This window comes from Plasmodium malariae, assembly GCF_900090045.1.
Source record: "Plasmodium malariae genome assembly, chromosome: 13".
NCBI lineage: Eukaryota > Apicomplexa > Aconoidasida > Haemosporida > Plasmodiidae > Plasmodium > Plasmodium malariae.
The window spans coordinates 1,548,056-1,560,199 of record NC_041787.1 but is presented as its reverse complement, the minus strand read 5'-3'; the positions used below and the strand labels follow the sequence as shown (position 1 = coordinate 1,560,199).

At 26.6% G+C, this 12,144-nt stretch overlaps 2 protein-coding genes across 2 annotated transcripts; both read right to left on the bottom strand.

Moving 5' to 3' along the window:
* Positions 1 to 3,059: 3,059 nt before the first annotated feature.
* On the bottom strand, positions 3,060 to 6,043 carry DBP4 (ATP-dependent RNA helicase DBP4, putative; the record flags this gene model as incomplete). The annotated part of the gene is made up of 2 exons (XM_029007391.1): positions 3,060 to 3,103; positions 3,337 to 6,043. 2 exons carry the CDS (start codon positions 6,041 to 6,043, stop codon positions 3,060 to 3,062), a joined length of 2,751 nt encoding a protein of 916 aa, XP_028863785.1.
* A 1,063-nt stretch (positions 6,044 to 7,106) lies between these two features.
* On the bottom strand, positions 7,107 to 11,078 carry PmUG01_13039900 (conserved Plasmodium protein, unknown function; the record flags this gene model as incomplete). Its single annotated transcript, XM_029007390.1, has 1 exon — positions 7,107 to 11,078. The coding sequence occupies one exon, from the start codon at positions 11,076 to 11,078 to the stop codon at positions 7,107 to 7,109; it is 3,972 nt and encodes a 1,323-aa protein (XP_028863784.1).
* Positions 11,079 to 12,144: the final 1,066 nt, after the last annotated feature.

The window sequence follows — 12,144 nt, the reverse complement described above, 5'->3', positions numbered from 1 at the left end:
TAAGCGGTATTATTCATCAAAGTAATTGTTACATATCTCTTGTAAATATATTACTTAATAGTTGACTTGAAAAATGGGGAAAAACGAACTTTTTTGTGTAATACTTGAAAAAATAAGAACGTTAAATGTTTAATTGTACATGTTATATATACTGATGTCATATTATCTTAAAAATATTTTGAAATATTATTAATCACAAAATTTTTATCTCCATAAAAATTGATAATTTTAACATTTTTTTTTTTTTTTTGGCTTAAATGATGTATCTTCATTTGTAAGTGTAATAATATTTGGGATAAATTATGATCTTAAATTTAATATATCATTTTACATGGAGAAATTATTTCATAATTCAGACGTTCCTATTAAAAAAGAAGCTATAATTCAATTTATACGCACATAACAATGTGTATTATATTATACGTATGTATGAACTTATGTACTTTTTAAGTATTATTAAACACTTTCAATAAAAGCTAGCCATAAATGAATACGCAAACTTTTTGTGGCCCAATTTCATAAAAAGTACTTTTTGTTTTTTATTTTATGGGAAATTATTAATAGTTTGTATAGCCATATTTTATTATTCGCGTAATACATAATTATTTACAGATATTTTATTAAGCTTTTAATAAAAAGAAAGAAGAACGGTACTTAATGTGCCAAAATGTATGCATGATGGAGTAATAACAATGAAGTTACTGTTAAAAAAAAAAAAGGAAAAATAACTCTTTTGAATATTTCAAACATGTACTTAAATGAATATATGTGTATATATATGGCAAAAGTTTGATAAAAGGAACATGTTGGGGGAGGGAAAAAAAAAAAAATTATTTTCCTTTCAAAAAAAAAAAATTATTTTCCTTTCAAAAAAAAAAAAAATTGATATCCCTTACTTTTCTGGGTTTAACCCCTGTTTTCCATGTTACGAATAATTTATCAGTAAATATATAATATCTTTTTACAGATAACAAAAGAATACAATAAATATAATATAAATAATAATTTACAAGTAAGTTCCTTTTTAATAATTTTTTTGGATGAAAGTGTTAAAAAAAAAATGGTGCACATACTTTTACATGTGAGATTCGAACGTATCATTATGCTCAACCGTAATCTTCGGCACCGTACATCAGCGACTACTGACCCTGCTCTGTTTCCAGCCTGAGGCGGTTTGCAGTTCATTATTACTTCAGCCTATCCTCTCTCCATCAGGACATACTAAGTAACTGATGTCTTGCTGTAGGCGGGAACAAATCATGATATTGAAATTTCTCACAATATATAGTAGTATCCCAAAATTTTTTGCAGAAGATCTGCTGTCCCTTTTCAGTTACAGCTGCTAACCCATAAAAGAGCAATCAGCCGGACATTATTTATAAGTAAATCACAATATAGGTATAAGATAAGAAAACGTGATTTTGGTTACTCATTTTTTTTCCCTGATTGTGCTCACTCAAATTTATATAGTTACATACATATATATATATATATATATATATATATTTATATACGTATATTTATTTATCGGATCTTGTATATTTTACGAATGTAATAAAAATAAAGTATTTTTACTTCCTTTTTACCAAATACTTTGTACATATGTAATTATGTGCACATAATAAAATACCTTGGGAAGTTAAAGTTAAAATTAATTTAATTTTGTCATTATAAAGCTCGAATAACCTCCTATTCGGTGAAGTGCATATATGTATTATATACATGCATATTATATCCTTATTACTAAAATTTTATGCGTTAAACAGTGTATGAGAGCAGTCATAAGTTGCGATGCCCCTTTTAATGCTTTCTCTTTTTTATTATAAAAAAAAAAAAATTATGAATATATAAAAAATAAATATAGGAATAGAACAAAATAAAATAAAATTACAGCTATGCATTTTCAACCTTTTTACAATTTTTCCCTTTCGTGTCATTTTAAAATATTAATATCCATTTCATTTACTATTTTTTAAAAGGAAAATAGTTCCATTTTGTGTAAAATGAAAAAAGAGTACAAAATATTTCACTTTTTTTCGAATTTTTTTTCATTCCTTTTTTGTTTTTCCTTTTTTAATACATATATAAATATGCATCCTTCAAGAAAACCATTTTCCAACGTTAAAGCATTCATCGCTTACAGATTAATCTCAATATGGGGGGGGGGGGCTTCATTACAAAGAGTACATCCATGTAGCAGTATGACAGCTATAACGAAGTTAATTTTTACGGATACGTTTATATTTACACATCATTTAAAAGAAGATAAAGTAATGTCCTTTTAGTAAATGACCTTTTCGCTTACATATAATTACATTCATACGTATATGTATATGAATATATATAAACAAACCTTTTGTTGTGCGTGTAAGGAAGAACTTAAAACGCATTAAAAAGCAAAATTACCCTCGTATTACGAAAATTCTTCCCCTTATTTGCCATAAATTTAATACGCTTTAAGCTATATAAAACATACATTCCTAGTCTTACCATTTTTTGCGAGATAAACGTAGAAAGATTAATATGTACGAAAATGTAAGACTAGATGGCACTACCTGCTACGAAGCTGCTGCAGCTCTATATATCATAAGCATTCGTATTCCCAGAGCAAATAATAAAAATAAAATAATAAAAACAAATAAATAAATATATATATATATATATATATGTATAACGTTATCAGCCCAGCTGGAACGTTATGTTCTTGTATTAAAAATGGCTGTTTAATGTTTAAGAAAAATCATTGAAGACCTGGGAATAGCATGTGCGCTTTAATTTTAGCATTAAATTATATACGTGTTTTTATTTATATATTTATTTTTCCTTCTTTATATAAATTAAAAAAAAAGGGGGAAGATAGTGAAAAAAAAAAGAAAAAAGCAAAATTACCAATACGCATCAATTTAAATCAACAAAAAAAAGACCAGTCAAATTACACTTTTAAGTATGACACTCAAAAGGGATGATAAACACATAAAATGTTTCCAAAAATGAAACAAACTATTCTACTTAAAATAGAAAGAGTTTCCATTTACATAATGAAGGGGGATAATTCCTCTCTATAAAAATGCCAATACTTTATTTTCTAAACATGATATATCTTCTAAAAAAAAAGAAAAATATAATAAATGAAAGTATTAATTTAATAGTATTAATAAAATACGTATAGTATGATAATACAAATTAAATGTATATATTCATATTACAAAAAGACAAGGAAGTGAAATTTACTACAATCTACTAAAGTAGTAACAATGGAGATAAATAATCACATGCAAATATAAGAAAAAAAATAAATGTATATATTTATATACAAACAAAAGAGCGCAATTTTACCGTTTATATTTTCTTCGCTCATTTTTGTTTCACTCTTATTATTGTGTAATTTTCTGTTTCTTTTATCTTTAATAAAGGAATCATCTGCTTTTTGTTCTAAATTTTTATATGTGTTATTATTATCACAGGAACTACATGACTCTTCATTTTCATCGTACAAAGGATTTTTCGCAAGATCAGAATGTTCATCCGAGCTATATGAGTCACTCATTTTTAATTGTATAACTTTTTCTTTTTTTCTTAGCTTGCTAAATTTTGTTTGTTCGTTATCCTTTTCAACTTTTTCTTTCAGCGACTCAATGTATGTTTTTTCATTAAATATGTCAATATGTTCATCTTCTTCATCTTGGTTACCATCTTTTTTATCTTCATTTAATTCATCAAGTAAAATTTTTAATTTAGTTTTATCATCATTTATTTCATTCCCATCCTCATCATATAAAATACTATTACTTAAAGTTTTAGCTACTTTAACTCGTTTCTTTCTTTTTCTAGTTGGCAGTAATATTAGGGAGTTATCTTCTATTTCAACCTTTTTTGGTTTAAAAAAATCATCGTCTAATTCTTCTATATGCCTATCTACCAAAATTTCATTATCACTTATATCATTATGTTTATAATCATTCAAAATTTTGTTCTTCTTCTCTGAACTGAATATAATACTATCTTTTTCATTTTGGTTATAACTGCTACGTTTGCTATTTAAAACACATTTGTGTGTGTTCCCCCCGTTTGACACTTCCTCTTCCCTTACCTCTTCCTCCGCCCTTTCCTCTGTCTTCCCTTCTTTTCGTTCGCTTCTCTTCTTTAGCTTCTTACTATTCAATATTTCCAAATACTTTTCGAACCGTGTCCTCTTCCTGTTAACGGCTACTTTGTTATTTGAAGATATGTTCAATTCTTCCATCATATCCGCGGAAAATTCAATCAAGCCATATGCGTAAGCCAGCTGGTTTAAATCTATTTTCTTTATATCCTTAAATTTCATAACAATGTACAAATGTCTTAAATATATAACTAACGCCTTTTTTGCTAGATATTTTATTTCAACAAAAGCAGCATTTAAAGAGTGTATTTTATTGCTTATATCGAATAGCTTTTGTTTTTTAATAAACTTTTCCTTAATTTCTATATTGTTTTCTTTTAAAACATGTAAAAATATTTTTTTATCATCAATTTCACTTGTTAAAAATATAAGGCTATTACCAACATTCGTAAATCTACCTGTTCTACCTGACCTGTGAATAAAGGTTTCGACAGTTTCTGGAAAATCAAAATGTATAACCCAATCCACTGAAGCGAAATCTAACCCTCTACAAGCAATATCGGTAGTAAATAAACAAACAAAATTTTGTTTTTTTGAAAAAAAATGATATGTGTTTAATCTAGACGTTTGTTTTAATTTTCCATGTAATTGTAAAAATTTCATAACACCAACTTTTATCTTTTTAAAAGCTTCATACATAAATCGAACTTGTTTACATGTTGAGAAAAAAACAATTATTTTTTTATTTTTTTTTGAAAATAAAAAAGTATACAAATAATTAATTTTATTATAAATACTGCATTCGATAAAAATTTGTTGCACATTATTATTTTCTATATATTTATCATTGTCATTAATACTGACATATTCATAATCTTTCACACAAAACGTTTTTAATATAATATTTAAAAATTTACATATCGTTGCTGAAAATAAACATATCTGACAATTTTCCTTTGGTTTATATAATAAAATGTTTTTTAAATTATCATAAAAACTTTTGTCAATTAATTTATCTATTTCATCAATTACAAGAGTACTTAAATAATCTAAATTGCAGTAATAATTATTTTCCAAATGGAATAGTAGTCTTCCAGTTGTGCACACAATAATATTGGCATAACTAAAAATACATTTTTCTCTTTCTTCATCTTTTCCCCCTATTGCACAACAAATATTTAATTTATGATATTTATTTAACATGTTTAAAACTTCAAAAATTTGAAATACTAATTCTCTGGTTGGAGTTATTATTAATCCTCCCAAAATTTTATTATAGCTATCAATACTATTCCTATACATTTTTTCAACTAAAGGTATACAAAAGCATAAAGTTTTCCCTGTACCTGTTTGGGCTTGAGCATAAATATGTTTATTTAATAAAACAATCGGTATAGACACGGATTGTATATTTGTCATATGCACAAAGTTGTTTTCATTTAAAGCTTTTAAGGTCCTTTTACTTATTGGTAATGTTTTAAACTCGTGTGATGTTAAAACATGTTTATCAATTATGGTTAAGTTATTTTTATACTTTCTACTTTTATCTTTCTTTTTATCATTTTTACTATCTTCCACATTTATATTTGGTTTTTCACTAATACTATTACTGTCATTTTTGTTTATATTACTTTTCCACTGTTCTTCATATTGTTTTTTTTTATTTTCCTCTACAACAATCCCTAGTTTTTCATCAATTTCTTTTTGCAATAGGGATCTCTCATCAATATTATCCCCATGCTCATTTTTTCCTTTGCTTTTTTTCTTTATTTTGTTACTATATTTATTGTTACTATATTTATTGTTGCTACATTTTTTGTTGCTACATTTTTTGTTGCTACATTTTTTGTTGCTACATTTATTGTTGCTACATTTATTGTTGTTACATTTATTGTTGTAATTTTTTTTTTTTATAATTAATCTTGCTTTACAGCCTGTCATGTTCAGGTATTTTTTTTTTTTTTTCCTCTGACTATTTTTGTCATACAGTATCTACAGCTGCATCATCTCTGATATAAATAAAAATGGGTAAATAAACAAAACGTTCAAGGGTTTGACTTGATTATATATGCAAACATATACAAATATGTTATATATATATATATATATATGTATATAAATATAGATACTTTTAAAAATTTTTTGAAGAAAAAATAACTGCGCTATTTTGGAAAAAGAGAATTCACAAAAATTTCTCAAAAACGAATTAATGAAAAGGAACACAAAAAAAAGAAATTTTTTTTTTTTTTTTAATCGCTTCTAAATGTTGTTATACATAAACTACAAAGTCTCACTTCTTTTTTTGAATTTTATGATTTGATTGAAGCTTGCAAAAATATTATTGCGAATATACTTGTATTATTTTTATAACTTCTTCTGTATTGCTATGAAGTTATGGTACTTTCATATTCATGTACTACAGTTAAGATTTATTCTTTTATTTTAAAAAATATATATATATATATTTTTTTTTTTTTTTTTGCATTTTCTTGGTTCTATAAAGTTTTAAAGTGCAATTGTTATATTTATAAAAAAAAAAAAAATTCCATATATTGAAAGATGCTCTTTTTAATTTTTTTGAAAATAACTAAAAAATATTGATAAACTCATATTTCCAACTCTGTTTATGTTTTTATGGCATTTTGTTAAAATATGCTATTAAATAACAATTAAAAAAGTTATTAAAGTAGATTTTCAAAAAGATTAAAATGTTTCATACTTATACATATATATATATGTATACACGTGTATATATGTGCATACTTATGCAAGTATAATAAAATTAAACACTAAAAATGTAAATTAAATAAAAAAAACTTCACAAGTTTTCTTTAAAAAAAAGGCAAAGATAGCTACTAGCACATTTAAAATATTTGAAAACATAAAAAAAAAAAGTAAAAGTGAACGTAAAAGTGAACGTAGAAGTGAACGTAAAAGTGAAAGAAATTGAAAAAAAAAAATGGCAAAATGACAGCATACTTTGTAACACGAAGAACAAGCATGACTATTCTTCGTCATATTTTATAAATAACATTTTTTTCAGTTCAAATGCTTCAGTGGTATCTAAATCTGAAAAATTTGTGTTATCAATATAATCTAGATGTAAAGCAGAAAATTCATTAAATTTTGTTTCATCTAATTTATCAGAAAAAGCATTCAAATGAATGGAATATTTTTTGTTGGAAATGGATTCACATTTCAAATAATTTATTTTATTGAAAGTTGTAAGTTCAATAGATTTATCTAAAAGTTTCAAATCTATATTATGTTTAAGGTCCGAAAAAATGGCATTTCGTTTTACTTTAATTTCTCCTATAACTTTTAGATATTTTTCTACCCCTTTTTCATTTTTTAAGCATAATGTAAAATCATGATTTGAATCATTAACATTGTTTTTACAATATAAAAAGGAGTACAGGCCTTTTTCGGTATTTTTCAAAAATTCACTAGACTCAGATGCTTTAAGCGTTACATTGGGTATATTATTACTATTAACAGAAGGAACAGAATGCATCATCTTTTCTTCTTTACAGTCATAAAACATAATTTGATTATTATTGCTGTTCGAAAAATTACCATATTTTCCTGGTGTCATCATTAAAGAGTCATTAGGATTTATATTTGCTTGATATTTTTCACCTTCCTTCTTATTTTCACCTTCCATCGCATTTTCATCTTCCATCGCATTTTCATCTTCCATCGCATTTTCACCTTCCATCGCATTTTCACCTTCCTTCTTATTTTCACCTTCCATCGCATTTTCACCTTCCTTCTTATTTTCACCTTCCTTCTTATTTTCACCTTCCATCGCATTTTCACCTTCCATCGCATTTTCACCTTCCTTCTTATTTTCATCTTCCATCGCATTTTCATCTTTGTTACATTTCTTATTATATAATACATCCTGGTAATTTTTTCCACAATACAAGTCAGTTGATGGGGAAAGAGAACTAATATTTTTACTACAGTTCATATTTGTATGATTTACTCCGATCGAGCGTTTTTCCTTTCCATTCGTATAGTCCTTACGGTCTTTCGTTAGAAACTGTTCATACATAATATTATGTTCATGCGTAATATTGTTACTAGCACTTTCGAACATATTTTCCTTTTCTGTACTGTTTACATTTGTTTTTTCTTTTTCCTCTATGGAATTATTATGAACCTGTAATGTACTACCAAAAAGGCTTTTTTCATACATGTTTTCTTCTTTGGCGCTTTTTGTGCAACTGGAAAGAGGACCATGATGATGTTCAAAATGATGATCACAATGATCACCATCTATATAGTTAGAGCACTTTTCACGTGCATTACTTACCCCTAGTAGATCATTCATACCTCTACTATCCTTCACAATATTACTGACATCCTCTTCTATTCCTGCACCTTTTGCTATATTATGAATTACAGTGTGACTATTGTACATTTTCTTATTATCACAACTGAACGCACAATTTTTTTGGCTAGAACCAGAATTGCTATGAAAATTGGTGTTTATATTGTGCTCATTATTATTATGTTGATAAAAGTTATTTGCTTTCGTTGGCGCTACGTAGCAATTTGGTATAGGTGTACCACCGTTTGGCATAGATGTGCTATCATGTGGCATCGATGTACAACTGTTTGGCATAAGCAATGTGCCACGACTTAGCGTGGGCATCCCCTTCTTAAATGAACTGGCCTGTTTATCATTATCCTTGGTAACAGTTCTGTTTATCTCTTTACACAACTCAGCACAAGCATTTAATAAAGTTACTGGTAGTTCTTTCGAGTGATGTTCAGTTTTTAATGGTCCTTTCAATTTTTTCTCCTTTTCAATAGAATTTTTTACACATAATGGGGAAATTCTACTCTGACAAATTTTATTAATTTTTTTAATGCTTTCATTAAATTGTGTATTAGGAGAGTCTTCTTTAATCATTTTATTAACAGATGTGGAGTTCTTAACCTGTTTTACATTTTCTACACTTTTTTTAGGAGTAGAATTTAAATTTGAAAAACAATTTAAATTATTCATATAATAAATTGGTTCATTTAACATATTAGGGTTATTATTCATTATGAGAAATATTAATATAGAGACCTGAGATTCTTGTTCTTCATTTTGATTATTTAAGGAAAAATTGTTAGAGATAATTTTACTACCTTTTTCTCTTTTTTCTGAATTGATAATTTGTACATGTATACAATTATCTTTACTATATTGGCATAAATTATTAATATTAAAAATGTTGGCCATTTTATTATATTTTATCTTATAAATATATTTAGCGGTATTCTTTTTGTCTATATGATCAATACCTAAAAAGATGGTATCTTCATCTTTTATTTGTTCTATATCAACAACTGTGTTGTTAACTATTGTACTATTACTTACAGACTTATTAATAATAAATAAATTGTATTTATTTATTTGTCTATTTATATCATTTGAATGGTTAATATTTTTCTCAACACATCTACATACCAATTCACACTGTTCACTTTCTATATCTCCTTTTATTACTAAATCACATTTTCTATATGATGATCCTATTACAAATTTTTGTTTTTTAATGTTTATTATTTCTGATACAACATTTAGTTTTATCTTATTATCTGCATTCAATTTTTCATTGTTACAATTTATTCTTTCTAAATAGTACAGAGCGTTTCCTTTTCCACTATTGTATATGTTAAATTTATTATTAGCGGTAATAATTGTATTATTCAAAGTACTGTTTTTTATTAACTCATCTATTGATTTTTTTATTGCCTTATTTTTCATTTTCATCATCTTTTTCCTTCTCCTCTTTATACTATCTCCATAATAATTTTCTTGTGTTGCTTTTCTCACCTTTAACTTTTTTTGCATAAAACACCAAAATGGCAAAGCCTCATCATAGTTTTTTTTTCCTTTGCCATTTTTCTCTTCATTCGATGGGGAACCACCGTCACCTCCATTCAGCTCTTCATTATCCTTTGATTCTGCATTCGCTTCTACTTGAACTTCTTCTTCCGCTTCTTCTTCCGCAGTTGTTTCCACTTCTTCTTCCACAGTCATTTCTACTTCTGCCTTATCGTACATACCACTCTCCTTTTGAGTTTCCCTTAATGACAAAAAATCTCCACTATCTACCACTTCTTTCTCATTTTGCATATGTGTTAATTTTTTCCCCTTTTTTTGCTGTATTTTTTTCATTTTTCTGTTTGATTCGTTCGTCAGTTTGTTTATCCTTACGCCTTTCACCCTTGTATTAGTTATGGTTAACTCACTTTTTTTGCTAATATTTTTTGCATGTTTTTTTCCTTTTTCAATATGCCTCTTATTTAATTTTTGACATTTCAATTTATCATTTAAACCTTCATTTGTTAACGTATTTTTTTCTTTTTTATCTTTTTTTTTTTCTATTTTTTTATCTTTTTTTTTCCCCTTTTCATTTGTATTTTCTTCTTTTCTCGCTATAGTTGACCTCTGATTTTTGATAGTACCTTGAAATGCCATGTCTTTATTACTACTTAGTAAACTTGTATTATCTCCTTTTGGCACCTTTTCTCGATTACTATTATTAGGTATTTTTCCTTTTACATTAACAGGTACATCTACATTCTTATAACTGTTTTCAGATTTGTTCTTTATAACATTACAAGAGGGTCGATTCTTATTAGTTGTGTTTATGTGCGTCTCCTTCCTTACATGTTTTATCTTACTGATATCATGACTTTCCAGTCTGCCTGTTCTCCTCCTTGTTGTATCCGAATTACTGTAGTCTTTTCTTTTTTTTTTTCCCTCTTCATTTTTTCCATTTGGTTTGAAGCTATTTTTGTTACTCTTATCATTTTTGTCATTTTTATCGTTTATATTAATTTTATCGTTTTTGTGATTTTTATTATTTTTGTGATTTTTATCAATTTTGTTAATTTTTATTTTTATACCTGCATCATTTTCATTTTTTTTTTTGTAGTCACTTTTATGGTTCCTTGGGGCCATGCTCATCTCATTCCTTTTCCTTTCCCGATTCTGCTTCCTATGCAGCTGTTGCTGCTGCTCCTATTAGTACTACCACTACCTTTATTGCTTCTTCCCCTTCTTTTTTTTTTTTCTTTTTTTTTTTTTTTTCTCTCTCCTGATATATTACTGTTTAATCTTTCTTTTTAAAAGGATTATTTTTAAATACCGTTTTCACTCCTTTTTTTTTTCTCACTATTTGTCATTTGTTCCCTTCGTTGCTCCCTTCGTTGCTCCCTTCGTTGCTCCCTTCTTTGCTCCCTTCTTTGCTCCCTTCTTTGCTCCCTTCTTTGTTCCCTTCTTTGTTCCCTTCTTTGTCCCCTTCTTTGTTCCCTTCTTTGTTCCCTTATTTTATTTTTTTTGTTTCAGTTAATTGCATACAATTTTAAAAATACTTCACACAACTTAACCAGCTTTTTAAAATGTAAGGGGAAGTAATAAGCTAAGAGTATTTAATAAATTGAAAGATCAAGTAAAAAAAATAGGGATGCAAAAAAAAAAAAAAAAAAAAAAAGCCACTTTCGTGTTTTTTCCTGAGGAACATATATATATATGCACGTGTACGTATAAAAAAATTAATGCGTTAAAGAGATATTCAAATGGGGCATAAACTTAAAATGTAAAAAAATGTGTTGCTTATTAGTATATATTAGGCGCACACATGTATATATATAAATGTATGTATGCTTATGTGTTTGGATATGCTCGTATATGCATCATCTGATAGTAGCGTGCAATCTTGTCAAAATACAATAACAAACTGGAAAAAAAATGAACAATAATGAACAAAAATGTGAGTATAAATTATTGGAAAAGTGCATTTATAATTATAATTAAAATAGTAAATGAATACTTAAAAAATACATTTAAAACTTGAAATACGCATTTTTTTTTTTAGCAGTTGTAACAAGTTCTTTTGCATAAGAGGATTCAATGTGTATATATGTTATAACGAGTTCAAATTTTAGGAGTAACATTTAAATAGCGCAGTTTAAAAATTACAACTTTTATGTTAACGAATGAATTGAAGCGTTTAATTTTTTTAGAAAAAGAG